The sequence below is a fragment of the Salvelinus fontinalis genome, chromosome 15, assembly GCF_029448725.1.
Source record: "Salvelinus fontinalis isolate EN_2023a chromosome 15, ASM2944872v1, whole genome shotgun sequence".
Lineage (NCBI taxonomy): Eukaryota > Metazoa > Chordata > Actinopteri > Salmoniformes > Salmonidae > Salvelinus > Salvelinus fontinalis.
Window position 1 is genome coordinate 18,914,193 of NC_074679.1, and position 20,000 is coordinate 18,934,192.

General features: G+C 46.3%; 2 protein-coding genes across 2 annotated transcripts in view; both read right to left on the reverse strand.

The window, feature by feature from the left end:
• Positions 1-15,848, reverse strand: part of LOC129811248 (serine-rich adhesin for platelets-like) — a 24,351-nt gene extending 8,503 nt beyond the window's left edge. Inside the window, exons 1-2 of the mRNA XM_055862400.1 lie at positions 14,694-15,848; positions 10,565-14,593 (exon numbers count right to left, since the gene is read on the reverse strand). Coding sequence (XP_055718375.1) covers positions 10,565-14,593; positions 14,694-15,848 — 5,184 coding nt within the window. The remainder of the gene's footprint in view (positions 1-10,564; positions 14,594-14,693) is intronic.
• The window catches only part of LOC129811501 (estrogen-related receptor gamma), a 302,840-nt gene that overhangs the window by 257,577 nt on the left and 25,263 nt on the right, over positions 1-20,000 (reverse strand). The window lies entirely within an intron of this gene.

Below are 20,000 nucleotides of genomic sequence, written 5' to 3' on the forward strand. Positions count from 1 at the left end.
CTCCAAGCACCATGCAGCAACTCACTGAGCTGATGGACGCCACTACCTTCTGTCTTCTCCAAGCACCATGCTGCAACTCACTGAGCTGATGGACGCCACTACCTTCTGTCTTCTCCAAGCACCATGCAGCAACTCACTGAGCTGATGGACGCCACTACCTTCTGTCTTCTCCAAGCACCATGCTGCAACTCACTGAGCTGATGGACGCCACTACCTTCTGTCTTCCTCAGTGTTTCTCTTTATCTATGTGGTACACACACTCACGTGTACCTGCATGTGACACACACACACACACACACACAATCACACACCTGAGTGTGACACAAATTCTGAGTCGGCGGGTGTCGCTGCTTCACACCTCTCCAGACGGATTCTCAACAGGTGCGGCCGCCGTGCACTGTGGGTAATTCATGTCGAGTGCAGAGCGGCTGAAAGAGGTGCAGCGCCAAATCAACTCACGACAAAAACAAAAATTAACAATAGAAACTACTTCCTGATAACCTCCGAGTTTGGCTGGGACTCAAATGATACCCTGTCCCCCATTATAATAAAGGACTTTGTCTTTCTGTAGAGCTCTACATGGGGAATAGGTATCAGTTGAAATGGCGCTGTTGAGTTTTTACAAGTTCTCTATACTGTAATATCAGAGTCAGTCTTTAACCCCCAGGCTCTCTCTCTATCCCTGTCCCTCTCCCCCTCTCCCTCTCCCTCTCCCTCTCTCTATCCCTGTCCCCCTCTCCCTCTCCCTCTCCCTGTCCCTCTCCCCCTCTCCCTCTCCCTCTCCCTCTCTCTCTCCCTCTCCCTCTCCCTCTCCCTCTCCCTCTCCCTCTCCCTCTCCCTCTCCCTCTCCCTCTCTGGTCCCTCCCTGTTTCACTGTCTTCACTAATTTGTCATTAGAATTCAGATGTGTGTGTAGCAGGGTGTGTCTATAAAACAGCTGCTTGTGAGTAGAAGCCATGCTGTATACAGAAGCCCTGTGGAGAGGAGACATTGACTGTAGCTAGCGCACAAATATAGAGTACAGTAGCCATCCAAGGCTGTAACAGACAACATTTAAGAAAAAACAGTCCTTTGCCTGGATATAAGCTTGACTGCATTCAGAAAACAAACCAAACACTATGGACCAGTTTTCTGGACGCAGATTAATGAGCCTAGTCCTGGACTAAACATCCACTTCAATGAAGATTCTGCATTTTGCATGCTTTTTAGACCAAGACTAGGAGTAGTCTGTGTCTGGGAAACCAGCCATGTAAACACTTACACAAAGCTAGGATTCTAGAACACAACCAACTGATTGCAGCATTACCACAGCATTACCACAGCATTACCACAAAGAGGCAAGTGGAAAAGGGAGAAGGTAGGGAACTTGTTTGCCTGCCATATATTAAAGATACAAATTGGCTGAAAGGAATTGGCATAAATAGAAAAATATACCAGTTTCATTTGAGGACAAACATGTTGACAGCTGCACCATACAGATTGCAAAATAAATGGGAAGATATTTTCGATGTACCAATTCCATGGCACATGGTTCATGAACTGGTACAAAATACTACACTTGATTCAACACTTTGAGTTTTTCAATTTAAATGATTATATAAAATTCTTGCCACCAACAGAATGCTATGTATATACAGTATATTGGGCATACAACAACCTCAGCTCTGAAGATTTTGTTGGTTGTGAAGAGACAGAATCAATAGATCATTTATTCTGGTATTGTCCCTATGTAGCTTGTTTCTGGTCACAGGTTCAGGAACGGTTAAGAAATCACAACATGCATTAAAATTAACCTTAAAATAGCAGTGTTGGACGATTTGAAAAGCCATAATCATGTCAATAAATAATATTATAATACTAGTAGGAAAGGTTGTCATCTTTAGCTCACAATCTGTGGATACTATATGATTAGAAAGGTAAAAACTATATGCAAAACATCACAGCACAATATAAAAATATATGGCACATGGAAACCAAACGAGGGTGGTCTACGGTGATAGGTGGGATGGGCTGACAGTGGCTGAGGGGTGGGATTAAAGAGCTGATGTTTGAGAATGTATTATTGTGATGTGACTGCTTTATATAAAAGTACCATATATGTCAAATGTGTATGTAAAATGTATATGTAAAATGTATGTACATGTAGCAGAAAATATATATGTCCTCCAAAGAGTAGAGAGGTAAAAAATATATATATATATATTACAATTTAAAAAATAAGGATTCTAGATCACCCTGATCCTAACACTGTCTTGGTCCATTGTAGACCCAGTCTCCTGTGGGAGGACTTCCAATGGGCTCCCAGGACTGATCCACTTCTTAAAGAATCTGGAGATTGATAACATCACTGTTTGATCCTGCCTCATCTTACTTTGAAACCTGTCTTTTCCTAAACCTAGTCCACTGCTACCGTGTGTGTGTGTCCTCTCCCTGCTCTCTCCTCTGCTGCAGGCTTCTGGGTCTCAGTGGGCCCATCTGGTCTCCCTAGCATAGAATCAGGGACACAGCTAGACAGGGACCCCTAGTCACCCTCCTACAGCACACACACAAACACACACGCACGCACTAGATATATTTCATGAAATCTCAACAGAAGTAGGGTGGTTACACGTACATTTGTTTACATAGTTTACAAAATGAATTCAGACTTTTATCATGTTTAATGATTTTTCAGAAGCAGAAGAGATTCTCCCACATTCTCCACAACAGAGAGAAGTTAATGTGACCTGTGACCCAAAGAGAGAAACAGCAGCTGAGCAGTTCTTTTATCTGCAGACTAAAGCATCAACACGAGTACCATGTAAGTAGTAGAGTGGGAGAAATAGACTGTGCTATAATCTATTCCTTCATAATCATTCAGTCTGTCACCGGGAGTCAGAAGATATTTACATGGCACAAACATCAGGCTGTTCACTTCAGGGTCGTTATTTGATGAAGTCGCGACAAATGTTTCCCACAAACGCCCCCCCCCCCCCCCCCCCCCCCCCAGTTTCTTTGTCTGCCTGCATGTATTTCCTTTATTGGGAACGCAAATGAAAGATTTCCCTGCTTTGTGGAAAGTTGAAACGCGAGGGAGTGAGAGAGGGAAAGAGCGGTGTTTAGGATTGCGTCCCTGTCGGTCTCTCTCTGCTCCACATACGCTGTGATGGAGTAGCTATGAATAAGCATGAGGGAGGAACTACACAGGTGACACGCTTGACTCCTGTTATTCTGGTTACATGAACAAAAGCGAGAGTAGGAGGAAGGAGGAGAGGAGGAGAGGAGGGGAGGAGGGGAGGAGGGTAGTCCCTTGAGAACACTTTGCTTTTCTACAGCGAGGAGGATAAAACCCACATGCTAATGAGGCAGTCAAAAAAAAACACTGTACTCACACATACATACACACACACACACACACACACACACACACTGCGTCTCAGAGAACGGGAGGCACTGCTTCCACTCCTAAATGTGTTTCAGGGGAAAAATAAGCTCCCCTCGTTTTGCTGCTGTCATGTAACATCTCTTTATTCAGAGACATAATTAAACTAGACATAAGCTACACACAACCAGTCATGTTCTGTGCAAATAAAACTGATTCAACCCAGCAAGTCATCTCTGACCCACACCGTCTAGACAGAGTCAGAAAATTGTGGAAATTGTGTATTTTTAGAGACCTCAGAGACAGAGAAGGATTCAATTTCAGACAGACACACAGGCTCGGAGAGAGAGAGAGAGAGAGAGAGAGAGAGAGAGAGAGAGAGAGAGAGAGAGAGAGAGAGAGAGAGAGAGAGAGAGAGAGAGAGAGAGAGAGAGAGAGAGAGAGAGAGAGAGAGCTAAGAAACAGAATGTGTGAGTGTGTGTAGTATATGTATATGTGACTGCTAAAGTATTTGTTTGCAGAAGGCTGCGTTGATTCCAACTCATCTTTGTAGAGGAGTAAGATAGGGAGGGAAGAGGATAAGGAACTAGGAGAGGCCCTCAGGGTCAGGGTGTTAGACTGAAGAGAGAGAGAGAGACTAGGAGACTAGGAGAGGCCCTCAGGTTCAGGGTGTTAGACTGAAGAGAGAGCTCGAATGTCTTTATTTCAGGTGAGGTGGATCCCTGCGTTTTCCTTGAGGTCAAAGGGAAGTGGGTGGGAGGGGCCATAGAGGGCCTGGGACTGGGGAGAGAGGGATAGGAGGAGAGGGGAGCGGGGAGAGGAGGAGGAAAGAGAAAGAGGCTGGGTAGAATTGGAGAAAGGGATAGGGGGAGAGGGTCAGGGTAGGATGGGAGAGAGAGAAAGAGAGAGAGAAACAGATAGAAACAGAGACAGAAAGAGAGCGGAGGTAGTGATTCATGTGTGTGGGGCAAGCCCTGATGAGCTAAAGCACTGGGCCTACTGTCTGTCCACACACACACACACACACACACACACACACACACACACACACACACACACACACACACACACACACACACACACACACACACACACACACACACACACACACACACACACACACACACACACACACACTTTTTACTTTTACTTTCAAATCTGAAAACACGTTGCCTGTGTTAGAATATATCTTCAGAGCAATATGGCAGAATGTGAATAGTATTAGTGGTGTCAGACTGACAGGATGTGTGATACACGCTGACCTCTAATGTAAAGGTCAAGCAGCCTGGGACAGGATTAGAAGCAACGGTACATACACTAATTAACACAGATACTAGGGTGTAACTGATAGGGGCACACACACACACACACACATGATTTATCTCTGACTGCAAATTCATCTGTCTGAACACAATAGTCTCTGTACTAAACACACTTGTCATTCATCTGCCATAGCAGTGTGTGTATGTGCGTGTGTGTGTTTGTGTTCGTGTGTGTGTGTGTGCGTGTGTGTGTGTGTGTGTGTGTGCTTGTGTGGTTGTGTTTGTGTGGTGCATGTGATGTGTATGTGTGTGTGTATCTCCAGAGGTGTCGTAGCACAGTTGACAGATAAAAACCCACTGAATAATGTGTGTTTCTCTGTGGTTCGCCTGTCTAACAGCACGGCTTCTTCTCTTTCTATCTGCCCAGCTCCTCTCATAACAACGCTGATATAGGCTTAAAGTCTTACATTTGTCAAATACATGACATTATTTAATTGTTACAGTTCTCTGGTGAGAATTCCCATGTCATTGTCACTCTCAGAGTTGATGAGGACATTTGTCTTTTCGCTAATGAATGATTTGATTAGTAGAGAAAACAAGAGAAAAGACAGGTATAGAAGAAATACAAATAGAGACAGAGATGGAAAAAGAGAGAGAACGATATATATAGAGAGAGGGAGGGAGCGAGTAAGATAGAGGGAAAATAGAGAGAAAGAGAGAGAGATTTAAAATACAAAACCATATTTATGATTATTAATTTTCGCTTTTGTACTTTAACTATTTTCACCTAATATGACATTTGAAATGTCTTTATTCTTTTGGAACTTTGGTGAGTGTAATGTTTACTGTTCATTTTTATTGTTTATTTCACTTTTGTTTATCATCAACTTCACTTGCTTTTGCAATGTTAACATATGCTTCCCATGCAAAGAAAGCCCTTAATAAATTGAAATTGAACTGAAATTGAATTGAGAGAGAGAGTCTGCGTTTGTTGATTTCAAAAAAGCTTTTGACTCAATTTGGCATGAGGGTCTGCTATACAAATTGATGGAAAGTGGTGTTGGGGTAAAAACATACAACATCGTAGAATCCATGTACGCAAACAACAAGTGTGCGGTTAAAATTGGCAAAAAACTAACACACATTTCTTTTCACAGGGCTGGCAGGTGAGACAGGGATGCAGCTCAAGCCTCACCCTCTTCAACATATAAATCAACGTATTGGCGAGGGCACTAGATCAGTCGGCAGCACCCGGCCTCACCCTAGTAGAATCTGAAGTCAAATGTCTACTGTTTGCTGATGATCTGGTGCTTTTGCCCCCAACCAATGAGGGCCTAGAGCAGCACAGATTATGTCAGACCTGGGCCCTGACAGTAAATCTCAGTAAGATAAAAAATAATGTGTTCCAAAAAAGTTGCCAGGACCATAAATACAAATTCCATCTAGTCACCATTACCATAGACCACACAAAAATCTATACATACCTCGGACTAAACATCAGCGCCACAGGTAACTTCCACAAAGCTGTGAATAAGCTGAGAGACAAAGCAGGAAGGGCCTTCTGAGCCATCAAAAGGAACATAGAATTTGACATCCCAATTAGGATACTTGAATCAGTTATAGAACCCATTGCCCTTTATGGTTGTGAGGACTGGCATCCTCTCACCAACCAAGAATTCACAAAATGGGACAAATATCAAATTGAGACTGTATGCAGAGTTCTGCAAAAATATCCTCTGTGTACAACGTAAAACACCAAATAATGCATGCAGAGCAGAATTAGGCCGACACCCGCTAATTATCGAAATCCAGGAAAAACCCTTTAACCCTCCTATTATGTTGCGGGTCAATTTGACCCATTTCCACTTTTGAGTTGTCTAAACCACTAGTTAACCTTCTTTTTATCCATGAAATTAAATGACTATTCCTCATTTAGGGTCATGAACCTCACTTCAAAATGTGGACACACTGATGCGTTGTGGAATGTCTGTGTAGATTTTGTATACAAACATGATGTGGGTCATTTTGACCAGGAGGCTGTCAAGTGTATAAATATTTGCACAGGTCCAAAATAAACAAGTGTATTTGATGTATTTAGTTTTGACTGGTTCTGGTTGCATTTGTATAATTCTGTTTGGGTGAAAAGGAGCTTTCCCAAGCGTCTCCTTCTCAGTGCGAGAGCAGCAGATCTCTAACACTGACACTCAAAAAGAGCTCCAAACAGAAAATGCTTGTTTGTGAGAAAGGAAATATGTTTAACAAATAGTTCTTAAATATAGTCTTTGAAATAAAATGTTCTTGTATTTCTTATTTCTGAAAGGTCTGACAAGACAAAATAAAGTTTGGGCTGGTTTTACTTGATTCTTTGACTGTCTTGAATGTGTTTAAACTGTCAATCTGACCCATACCTGTCACGTTCCTGACCTGTTTTCCCTTGTTTTGTATTTATTTAGTATGTTCAGGGTGTGAGTTGGGTGGGTTGTCTATGTGTGATTTTCTATGTTGGGATTTTGTGTTCGGCCTGTTATGATTCTCAATCAGAGGCAGCTGTCAATCGTTGTCCCTGATTGAGAATCATACTTAGGCAGCCTGGGTTTCATGTGTGGTTTGGTGGGTGTTTGTCTACCGTGTTAGTGTTTTCACCACACGGTACTGTTTCGGTTTTCTGCACTTCGTTTATTGTTTTGTATTTCAGTGTTCAGTTCGGTTTTAATAAATCATCATGAGCACTAACCACTCCGCATATTGGTCCGATCCTTCTCGCCTCTCCTCGTCCGATGAGGAGGACAAAATAGACAATCGTTACAATACCGCAATGGAAGTGTAACGCCCTGACCTTAGAGAGCCTTTTTATGTCTCCATTTGGTTTGGTCAGGGTGTGATTTGGGGTGGGCATTCTATGTTCTGATTTCTATGTTTTTGCATTTCTATGTGTTGGCCGGGTATGGTTCTCAATCAGGGACAGCTGTCTATCGTTGTCTCTGATTGGGAATCGTACTTAGGCAGCCTTTTTCCCTTTTGTCATTGTGGGAAGTTGTCTTTGTTAGGGGCACTATAGCCCTTGTAGCTTCACGGCCGTTTTTGTTATTTCTTGTTTTGTTGGCGACATTTTACAAATAAAAGAAAATGTACGCTCACAACGCTGCACCTTGGTCTCTTTTCGACGACGGCCGTGACAGGAAGGAATTTTTTAAACAAAGCCATCACCTACAGGGAGATATATCTGGAGAAGAGTCCCCTTAGCAAGCTGGTCCTGTGGCTCTGTTCACGAACACAAACAGACCCCACAGAGCCCCAGGACAGAAACACAATTAGACTCAACCAAAACATGAGAAAATAAAAAGATAATTACTTGACACATTGGAAAGAATTTACAAAAAAACTGATCAAATTAGAATGTTATTTCACCCTAAACAGTGTACACAGTGGCAGAATACCTGACCACTGTGACTGACCCAAACTTAAGGAAAGCTTTGACTATGTACAGACTCAGTGAGCATAGACTTGCTATTGAGAAATGCACAAGATGAGGTGGAAACTGAGCTGCACTTCCTAACCTCCTGCCAAATGTATGACCATATTAGAGACACATATTTCCCTCAGATTACACAGATCCACAAATAATTTGAAAACAAACCCAATTTTGATAAACTCCCATATCTACTGGGTGAAATACTACAGTGTGCCATCACAGCAAAGATTTGTGACCTGTTGCCACAAGAAAAGGGCAACCAGTGAAGAACAAACACCATTGTAAATACAACCCACATTTAAGATTATTTATTTTTACTTTTTTACTTTAACTATTTTCACATAATATGACATTTGAAATGTCTTTATTCCTTTGTAATTGTAATGTTTACTGTTCATTTTTTTCCCACTTTTGTTTATTATCTACTTCAGTTGCTTTGGCCATGTTAAAGCCCTTCAATTGAATTGAATTGAGAGAGAGATGGGATATCATAGTAGTGCTTGGTTAGTTTAGGCTGTACTGGCAGGACAAAGACATGCCGTCTCTTCTCCAATGGGAACAATCCTGGATATATATATCATTATATGTCACCTACTGTACCTCTCTTTTTGGCTCTCTATCTGCTTCCCCTATTTCTCATTCCCTCTCGCCATATCTCCATCTCTCTCTCTCTCTCTCTCTCCTGGAGTTAACCATCACAGTGTGTCATCTCTGTCACTAGTCTAGGGGGAGAAGGGACAGTCAGCAGAGTAAACATATGGACTGTGTGACGTATAGACACCTATATACAGTACACTGTGCTGCTTAGTCAAACACTGTTGAGGTTTATAAACAGAAACATCCCACCAGGGGATGGGAGAAACACTAAGCTCAACAAACTCTCTCCATTTCCATCCATCCCTCTTCATACTACAATCCACACTGAGTGTACCAAACATAAGGAAAAGATTCCTAATATGAGTGTCGAAAGCGTTCCACAAGGATGTTGGTCCATGTTAACTCCAATGCTTCCCATAGTTGTGTCAAGTTGGCTGGATGTCCTTTGGCTGGAGGACCATTCTTGATACACTCTGGAAACTGTTGAGGGCGAAAAACCCAGCAGCGTTGCAGTTCTTGACACAAACTGGAACGCTCCGGGCACCTACCACTATATAGTTCAAAGGCACTTTTCCCATTCACCCTCTGAATGGCACACATACACATTCCATGTCTCAATCGTCTCAGTGAACAAACCATTGACAATACAGAAGACAGAGGAGACAGAGAACAAGGAGATACGCTGAAGAGTTCATCAATACTAAGCTCTGAGAACATGTGATGGGTTCTAGGGCTCCAAACATAGTTATTTGTTTCAATTTAGACTATACCCACTACTTACCAACATTACAACAAGTTGAAGTATAAGTATAAGCTTCAGCTAATTAAAATCGTTGACAGAGTTGCATGTGATCAAAGGCTACATGTTAGCTGTCCCCATTACAAAACCTGGCATATTTAGCCCTATGCTAACATCACCAGGTAGCAGTGATTATTTCTAGTAACAAATTCCGCATCCACAAGTATGGACCCTATAAGTTTGTCCAAATGGTGAACCTAGATAAGCCAAAAGTCATGGTGGATAATGTCCATAGGCTACAGACAGATATTACCACTAAATCTACTGAACTAGAGGATTTCATCCCAGAACCGTAGGAAATCCAGAGCAGGCTTTCTAAACAAACAGAGAGTTACTGTGGAAGTCTGTCTCAGAGGACCAAAGCAAGGGGTCAGCTCTGCCGTGTATACCCAAAAGAGCTCATCCCTTCTGTGCTGGAATTAGCGCTACGTCCCCCTATCCTGACATCATAATGTTGGTGGCAACATCCTTGAGATGAGTGTCCTTTTGGACTGTGTGTGTGTGTGTGTGTGTGTGTGTGTGTGTGTGTGTGTGTGTGTGTGTGTGTGTGTGTGTGTGTGTGTGTGTGTGTGTGTGTGTGTGTGTGTGTGTGTGTGTGTGCGTGCTTGCGTGCGTGCGTGCGTGTTGGGGACAGTCATGCATCTCGGCCAGCGACATGATTCATGAAAATGTCACGCTGACGGGAGCTCAAACTGAGAGAGAACAGTCTGTTCTTCCAAAATACCCCATCTGACAAATAACACTGCAGGAGAAACAAACACACACAGAAATGTAAACTAGCACAGACACTGTTCTGGGCTGGCTCAGGTGCTGGTCAGTACTACACTGTTCTGGGCTGGCTCTGGTGCTGGTCAGTACTACACTGTTCTGGGCTGGCTCTGGTGCTGGTCAGTACTACACTGTTCTGGGCTGGCTCTGGTGCTGGTCAGTACTACACTGTTCTGGGCTGGCTCTGGTGCTGGTCAGTACTACACTGTTCTGGGCTGGCTCTGGTGCTGGTCAGTACTACACTGTTCTGGGCTGGCTCTGGTGCTGGTCAGTACTACACTGTTCTGTGCTGGACTGTTCAGTACTGTGTTGAGGCCAGTGTCAGTGATGGTCAGTACTGTGTTGAGGCCAGTGTCAGTGATAGTCAGTACTGTGTTGAGGCCAGTGTCAGTGATGGTCAGTACTGTGTTGAGGACAGCGTCAGTGATGGTCAGTACTGTGTTGAGGACAGCGTCAGTGATGGTCAGTACTGTGTTGAGGACAGAGTCAGTGATGGTCTGTACTGTGTTGAGGACAGAGTCAGTGATGGTCTGTACTGTGTTGAGGCCAGAGTCAGTGATGGTCAGTACTGTGTTGAGGACAGAGTCAGTGATGGTCAGTACTGTGTTGAGGACAGAGTCAGTGATGGTCTGTACTGTGTTGAGGACAGAGTCAGTGATGGTCTGTACTGTGTTGAGGCCAGAGTCAGTGATGGTCAGTACTGTGTTGAGGCCAGAGTCAGTGATGGTCAGTACTGTGTTGAGGCCAGTGTCAGTGATGGTCAGTACTGTGTTGAGGCCAGCGTCAGTGATGGTCTGTACTGTGTTGAGGCCAGAGTCAGTGATGGTCTGTACTGTGTTGAGGCCAGAGTCAGTGATGGTCAGTACTGTGTTGAGGCCAGAGTCAGTGATGGTCTGTACTGTGTTGAGGCCAGAGTCAGTGATGGTCAGTACTGTGTTGAGGCCAGAGTCAGTGATGGTCTGTACTGTGTTGAGGACAGAGTCAGTGATGGTCTGTACTGTGTTGAGGCCAGAGTCAGTGATGGTCAGTACTGTGTTGAGGCCAGAGTCAGTGATGGTCAGTACTGTGTTGAGGACAGAGTCAGTGATGGTCTGTACTGTGTTGAGGCAAGAGTCAGTGATGGTCAGTACTGTGTTGAGGCCAGAGTCAGTGATGGTCTGTACTGTGTTGAGGCCAGTGTCAGTGATGGTCAGTACTGTGTTGAGGACAGAGTCAGTGATGGTCTGTACTGTGTTGAGGCCAGAGTCAGTGATGGTCAGTACTGTGTTGAGGACAGAGTCAGTGATGGTCAGTACTGTGTTGAGGACAGAGTCAGTGATGGTCTGTACTGTGTTGAGGACAGAGTAAGTGATGGTCTGTACTGTGTTGAGGCCAGAGTCAGTGATGGTCAGTACTGTGTTGAGGCCAGAGTCAGTGATGGTCTGTACTGTGTTGAGGCCAGTGTCAGTGATGGTCAGTACTGTGTTGAGGCCAGCGTCAGTGATGGTCTGTACTGTGTTGAGGACAGAGTCAGTGATGGTCAGTACTGTGTTGAGGCCAGAGTCAGTGATGGTCAGTACTGTGTTGAGGCCAGAGTCAGTGATGGTCAGTTCTGTGTTGAGGCCAGCGTCAGTGATGGTCAGTACTGTGTTGAGGACAGCGTCAGTGATGGTCAGTACTGTGTTGAGGACAGCGTCAGTGATGGTCAGTACTGTGTTGATGCCAGTGTCAGTGATGGTCAGTACTGTGTTGAGGAAAGAGTCAGTGATGGTCAGTACTGTGTTGAGGACAGAGTCAGTGATGGTCTGTACTGTGTTGAGGCCAGAGTCAGTGATGGTCAGTACTGTGTTGAGGCCAGCGTCAGTGATGGTCAGTACTGTGTTGAGGACAGAGTCAGTGATGGTCTGTACTGTGTTGAGGACAGAGTCAGTGATGGTCTGTACTGTGTTGAGGACAGAGTCAGTGATGGTCTGTACTGTGTTGAGGCCAGAGTCAGTGATGGTCAGTACTGTGTTGAGGCCAGAGTCAGTGATGGTCTGTACTGTGTTGAGGCCAGCGTCAGTGATGGTCAGTACTGTGTTGAGGCCAGCGTCAGTGATGGTCAGTACTGTGTTGAGGCCAGCGTCAGTGATGGTCTGTACTGTGTTGAGGACAGAGTCAGTGATGGTCAGTACTGTGTTGAGGACAGAGTCAGTGATGGTCAGTACTGTGTTGAGGACAGAGTCAGTGATGGTCTGTACTGTGTTGAGGACAGAGTCAGTGATGGTCTGTACTGTGTTGAGGCCAGAGTCAGTGATGGTCAGTACTGTGTTGAGGCCAGAGTCAGTGATGGTCAGTACTGTGTTGAGGCCAGTGTCAGTGATGGTCAGTACTGTGTTGAGGCCAGCGTCAGTGATGGTCTGTACTGTGTTGAGGCCAGAGTCAGTGATGGTCTGTACTGTGTTGAGGCCAGAGTCAGTGATGGTCAGTACTGTGTTGAGGCCAGAGTCAGTGATGGTCTGTACTGTGTTGAGGCCAGAGTCAGTGATGGTCAGTACTGTGTTGAGGCCAGAGTCAGTGATGGTCTGTACTGTGTTGAGGACAGAGTCAGTGATGGTCTGTACTGTGTTGAGGCCAGAGTCAGTGATGGTCAGTACTGTGTTGAGGCCAGAGTCAGTGATGGTCAGTACTGTGTTGAGGACAGAGTCAGTGATGGTCTGTACTGTGTTGAGGCAAGAGTCAGTGATGGTCAGTACTGTGTTGAGGCCAGAGTCAGTGATGGTCTGTACTGTGTTGAGGCCAGTGTCAGTGATGGTCAGTACTGTGTTGAGGACAGAGTCAGTGATGGTCTGTACTGTGTTGAGGCCAGAGTCAGTGATGGTCAGTACTGTGTTGAGGACAGAGTCAGTGATGGTCAGTACTGTGTTGAGGACAGAGTCAGTGATGGTCTGTACTGTGTTGAGGACAGAGTAAGTGATGGTCTGTACTGTGTTGAGGCCAGAGTCAGTGATGGTCAGTACTGTGTTGAGGCCAGAGTCAGTGATGGTCTGTACTGTGTTGAGGCCAGTGTCAGTGATGGTCAGTACTGTGTTGAGGCCAGCGTCAGTGATGGTCTGTACTGTGTTGAGGACAGAGTCAGTGATGGTCAGTACTGTGTTGAGGCCAGAGTCAGTGATGGTCAGTACTGTGTTGAGGCCAGAGTCAGTGATGGTCAGTTCTGTGTTGAGGCCAGCGTCAGTGATGGTCAGTACTGTGTTGAGGACAGCGTCAGTGATGGTCAGTACTGTGTTGAGGACAGCGTCAGTGATGGTCAGTACTGTGTTGATGCCAGTGTCAGTGATGGTCAGTACTGTGTTGAGGAAAGAGTCAGTGATGGTCAGTATTGTGTTGAGGACAGAGTCAGTGATGGTCTGTACTGTGTTGAGGCCAGAGTCAGTGATGGTCAGTACTGTGTTGAGGCCAGCGTCAGTGATGGTCAGTACTGTGTTGAGGACAGAGTCAGTGATGGTCTGTACTGTGTTGAGGACAGAGTCAGTGATGGTCTGTACTGTGTTGAGGACAGAGTCAGTGATGGTCTGTACTGTGTTGAGGCCAGAGTCAGTGATGGTCAGTACTGTGTTGAGGCCAGAGTCAGTGATGGTCTGTACTGTGTTGAGGCCAGCGTCAGTGATGGTCAGTACTGTGTTGAGGCCAGCGTCAGTGATGGTCAGTACTGTGTTGAGGCCAGCGTCAGTGATGGTCTGTACTGTGTTGAGGACAGAGTCAGTGATGGTCAGTACTGTGTTGAGGCCAGAGTCAGTGATGGTCAGTACTGTGTTGAGGCCAGAGTCAGTGATGGTCAGTTCTGTGTTGAGGCCAGCGTCAGTGATGGTCAGTACTGTGTTGAGGACAGCGTCAGTGATGGTCAGTACTGTGTTGAGGACAGCGTCAGTGATGGTCAGTACTGTGTTGATGCCAGTGTCAGTGATGGTCAGTACTGTGTTGAGGAAAGAGTCAGTGATGGTCAGTACTGTGTTGAGGACAGAGTCAGTGATGGTCTGTACTGTGTTGAGGCCAGAGTCAGTGATGGTCAGTACTGTGTTGAGGCCAGCGTCAGTGATGGTCAGTACTGTGTTGAGGACAGAGTCAGTGATGGTCTGTACTGTGTTGAGGACAGAGTCAGTGATGGTCTGTACTGTGTTGAGGACAGAGTCAGTGATGGTCTGTACTGTGTTGAGGCCAGAGTCAGTGATGGTCAGTACTGTGTTGAGGCCAGAGTCAGTGATGGTCTGTACTGTGTTGAGGCCAGCGTCAGTGATGGTCAGTACTGTGTTGAGGCCAGCGTCAGTGATGGTCAGTACTGTGTTGAGGACAGAGTCAGTGATGGTCAGTACGTACTGTGTTGAGGACAGAGTCAGTGATGGTCAGTACTGTGTTGAGGCCAGAGTCAGTGATGGTCTGTACTGTGTTGAGGACAGAGCCATTGATGGTCAGTACTGTGTTGAGGACAGAGTCAGTGATGGTCTGTACTGTGTTGAGGACAGGGTCAGTGATGGTCAGAACTGTGTTGAGGACAGAGTCAATGATGGTCAGTACTGTGTTGAGGACAGCGTCAGTGATGGTCAGTACTGTGTTGAGGACAGAGTCAGTGATGGTCTGTACTGTGTTGAGGACAGAGTCAGTGATGGTCAGTACTGTGTTGAGGACAGAGTCAGTGATGGTCAGTACTGTGTTGAGGACAGCGTCAGTGATGGTCAGTACTGTGTTGAGGACAGAGTCAGTGATGGTCTGTACTGTGTTGAGGACAGAGTCAGTGATGGTCAGTACTGTGTTGAGGACAGAGTCAGTGATGGTCTGTACTGTGTTGAGGCCAGAGTCAGTGATGGTCAGTACTGTGTTGAGGCCAGAGTCAGTGATGGTCTGTACTGTGTTGAGGCCAGAGTCCGTGATGGTCAGTACTGTGTTGAGGACAGAGTCAGTGATGGTCAGTACTGTGTTGAGGCCAGAGTCAGTGATGGTCAGTACTGTGTTGAGGCCAGAGTCAGTGATGGTCTGTACTGTGTTGAGGACAGAGTCATTGATGGTCAGTACTGTGTTGAGGACAGAGTCAGTGATGGTCAGTACTGTGTTGAGGACAGAGTCAGTGATGGTCTGTACTGTGTTGAGGACAGAGTCAGTGATGGTCAGTACTGTGTTGAGGACAGAGTCAGTGATGGTCTGTACTGTGTTGAGGCCAGAGTCAGTGATGGTCAGTACTGTGTTGAGGCCAGAGTCAGTGATGGTCTGTACTGTGTTGAGGCCAGAGTCCGTGATGGTCAGTACTGTGTTGAGGACAGAGTCAGTGATGGTCAGTACTGTGTTAAGGACAGAGTCAGTGATGGTCAGTACTGTGTTGAGGCCAGAGTCAGTGATGGTCTGTACTGTGTTGAGGACAGAGTCGTTGATGGTCAGTACTGTGTTGAGGACAGAGTCAGTGATGGTCTGTACTGTGTTGAGGACAGGGTCAGTGATGGTCAGAACTGTGTTGAGGACAGGGTCAGTGATGGTCAGAACTGTGTTGAGGACAGAGTCAGTGATGGTCTGTACTGTGTTGAGGACAGCGTCAGTGATGGTCAGTACTGTGTTGAGGCCAGTGTCAGTGGTGGCTTGCATCTGTATGCGTATGATTCAGTCTGCTATAAATATGTCTGCCCTTTCTGCCTGGCCAACCACACGGATTAGCAACTCTCTTCACTGGGCTCACCAGCCCTAAACAAACACAAGATACACACACACATAAACACTGATACTGTGAAAAACACAGGGAGAAAAAAAAAATGTATGTGCGAAATAGAGTTTGAGAAGAACTTGCCCGCAGCATTCAAAACTACTGTTTGATTCTGATTCACATATCTCTCTCTCTGTTCAACCCCAGTCACTCCGTAACCATCACCCCTATCTGTCCAACTCCAGTCACTCCCTAACCATCACCCCTGTCTGTCCATCCCCAGTCACTCCCTAACCATCACCCCTGTCTGTCCAACTCCCAGTCACTCCCTAACCATCACCCCTGTCTGTACAACCCTCACTCACTCCTTAACCATCAACCCTGTCTGTACAACCCTCACTCACTCCTTAACCATCAACCCTGTCTGTACAACCCTTACTCCCCCACCGGCAGATGTGACTCACCCAGGATTGTCATGGTGACCACCATGGTAACCTCTGACCTAGGGGTGAGTGGAAGAGAACCAGGTCAGAGAGAGAGAGACAGACAGAGAGCTATGATAGTGGTAACTAGTTGTAAATGTAAGTAGGAGAGAGGGTTGGAGGAGGAAGTAGATCAAAAAAGCACAGACAGCTTTTTACTTGAACAATTGAGATTTTCTTACTCCGCCATCTCCCCTCTCTCTCCTTTCCCTTCACCTCCCCTCTCTCTCGATCTCCCCTCTCTCTCCTTTCCCTTCACCTCCCCTCTCTCTCGATCTCCCCTCTCTCTCCTTTCCCTTCACCTCCCCTCTCTCTCTATCTCCCCTCTCTCTCCTTTCCCTTCACCTCCCCTCTCTCTCTCTCTCCCCTCTCTCTCCTTTCCCTTCACCTCCCCTCTCTATCTCCCCTCTCTCTCTATCTCCCTTCTCTCTCCTTTCCCTTCACCTCCCCTCTCTCTCTATCTCCCCTCTCTCTCTCCTTTCCCTTCACCTCCCCTCTCTCTCTATCTCCCCTCTCTCTCTCCTTTCCCTTCACCTCCCCTCTCTCTCTATCTCCCCTCTATCTCCCCTCTCTCTCCTTTCCCTTCACCTTTCCTCTCTCTCTATCTCCCTTCTCTCTCCTTTCCGTCCATCTCCCCTCTCTCTCCTTTCCCTCCATCTCCCCTCTGTACCCCACTGGGCCCTACTTACCCCTCCAATGCCCCTTACTCCTCCATCCCCCTTACTCCTCCATCCCCCTTACTCCTCCATCCCCCTTACTCCTCCATCCCCCTTATCCCTCCATCCCCCTTACCCCTCCACCCCCCTTACCCCTCCATTCCCCCTTATCCCTCCATCCCTCCATCCCCCCGTACCCCTACATCCCCCTTATGCCTCCATCCCCCTTACCCCTCCATCCCCCTTACCCCTCCATCCCCCCTTACTCCTCCATCCCCCCTTATTCCTCCATCCCCCCTTATTCCTCCATCCCCCCTTACTCCTCCATTCCCCCTTACTCCTCCATTCCCCCTTATCCCTCCATTCCTCCATCCCGCCGTACCCCTACATCCCCCTTACCCCTCCATCCCCCTTACCCCTACATCCCCCTTACTCCTCCATCCCCCTTACTCCTCCATCCCCCCTTATTCCTCCATCCCCCCTTATTCCTACATCCCCCTTATTCCTCCATCCCCCTTATTCCTCCACCCCCCTTATCCCCCCATCACCCTTACCCCTCCATCCCCCTTAGCCCCTTCATCACCCTTACCCCCCATCATCCTTACCCCCCCCATCACCCTTACCCCCCATCACCCTTACCCCCCCCATCACCCTTACCCCTCCATCCCCCTTACCCCCCCATCACCGTTACCCCTCCATCACCCTTACCCCTCCGTCACCCTTAGCCCCCATCACCCTTACCCCCCCATCACCCTTACCCCTCCATCACCCTTACCCCCCCCCATCACCCTTACCCCTCCATCACCCTTACCCCTCCATCCCCCTTACCCCTCCATCCCCCTTACCCCCCCATCACCGTTACCCCTCCATCACCCTTACCCCTCCATCCCCCTTATCACACCAACACACACACAAACACACACACACAAACACACACACACTCACACACACACACTGACACAAACTCACATACACAGACCTTGGGCTGGGAAAGTGTATGTGTGTAGGTGTGCGTGTGTGGTGTTTGTGTGTTTTTGTGTGTGTCCTGGGAAACGCCAATGGAAAAAGGCCTGAGCGGCAGGCTCATCATTCTTACTCCTCAGTCTCTCAATACCTCACACAGATATTTATATATATTTATATTTATATGTAAATACACATGATAGGTGGCCGCACTCGGGTTTCAATGAAAATACTAGGGCTGAGATGGGATACACAGGGGCTAAAGCCAGAAGCTATTAACAACCTGGACACACACACACACACACACACACACACACACACACACACACACACACACACACACACACACACACACACACACACACACACACACACACACACACACACACACACACACACACACACACACACACAGCTACCTCACCCCATCTGACCCCATTCCAAGGCAGAGCCAAGGGAAAATATGACACACACAACACACCTATCCACACCCCCTAAATCCCCTCACAACCTCACACACACACACAGCAACTCCCCCCTGATTTAAGACCGGCATGTCTTATCACTGGGGGGACATTATAAATAGGCCTCAAGTGGCAACCAGACACCAGGGAGCAGGGTAACAAGACGGCCACTGTGGTATTTATAGGGGACGGAGGGACCAACCGACTCACTGGGGTCACCAGGAAGGAGGGAGGGAGGAGGGACATGTGAGAGAGGTTGGATTGACCATGAAGTATTCCATAGCAGCTGTGATGCTAAGATTCAGTAGAGCTGTTGTCATCATGACTCTGACCATGATAGGTTATGGTCAAAATTGGGTCGTGGTCAAGTAAGCTCCATGGTCAGACATGATGGAGAAACAGAGTTTTTAAAACCTCATTTGTTACAACTACATCCCGACCCTGATTTCCACATTTCCTCGTATCCTCTGACCTTTTCATTGACGAAAGGACAGGAGGAGAAGGACACAAGGAAGCAAAACTACAGTACATTGGGAAATATTCATGAACAATGGCATGCATCCTACTTTTCAGAAGAATATGAGATTCAACAAAGGTGTAGACTAAGAGGCAGCTTAGGGTCTGAAAGAGTTTCTCACAAAACAGTACTAGACAGAGAAAAACAAGAGATGATCAATCAAACAGCCCGGCAGTCCAAACTAGGCCAAACTGTACACACTCACACAAACCCTGTTCAGTAAGACTGTGATGGGATGAATAGGGTGATGTAGTATGCCTCTCGCTCTCTCAATCTTTCTCTCTCTCTCTCTCTCTCTCTCTCTCTCTCTCTCTCTCTCTCTCTCTCTCTCTCTCTCTCTCTCTCTCTCTCTCTCTCTCTCTCTCTCTCTCTCTCTCTCTCTCTCTCTCTCTCTCTCTCTCTCTCTCTCTCTCTCTCTCTCTCAATTCAACTTAAGGGCTTTATTGGTATGGGAAACATATGTTTACATTGTCTAAGCAAGTAAAATAGATAATAAACAAAAGGGAAATAAACAATACAAAAATAACAGTAAACATTACACTCACTAAAGTTCCAAAATAATAAAGACATTTCAAATGTCACGTTGTGTATATATACAGTGTTTTGATGTGATGTGCAAATAGTTAAAGGACAGAAAGGAAAATAAATAAACATAAATATAGGTTGTATTAACAAATGTGTTAGTTCTTCACTGATTGCCCTTTTCTTGTGGCAACAGGTCACAAATATTGCTGGTGAGATTACACACTGTGGTACTTCACCCAATATACATGGGAGTTTATCAAAATTCTTTGTGGGTCTGTGTAATCTGAGGGAAATATGTGTCTCTAAAATGGTCATTCATTTGGCAGGAGGTTAGGAAGTGCAGCTCAGTTTCCACCTCATTTTGTGGACAGTGTGCACATAGCCTGTCTTCTCTTGAGAGCCAGGTCTGCCTACCTTTCTCAATAGCAAGGCTATGCTCACTTAGTCTGTACATAGTCAAAGCTTTCCTTAAGTTTGGGTCAGTCAGTGT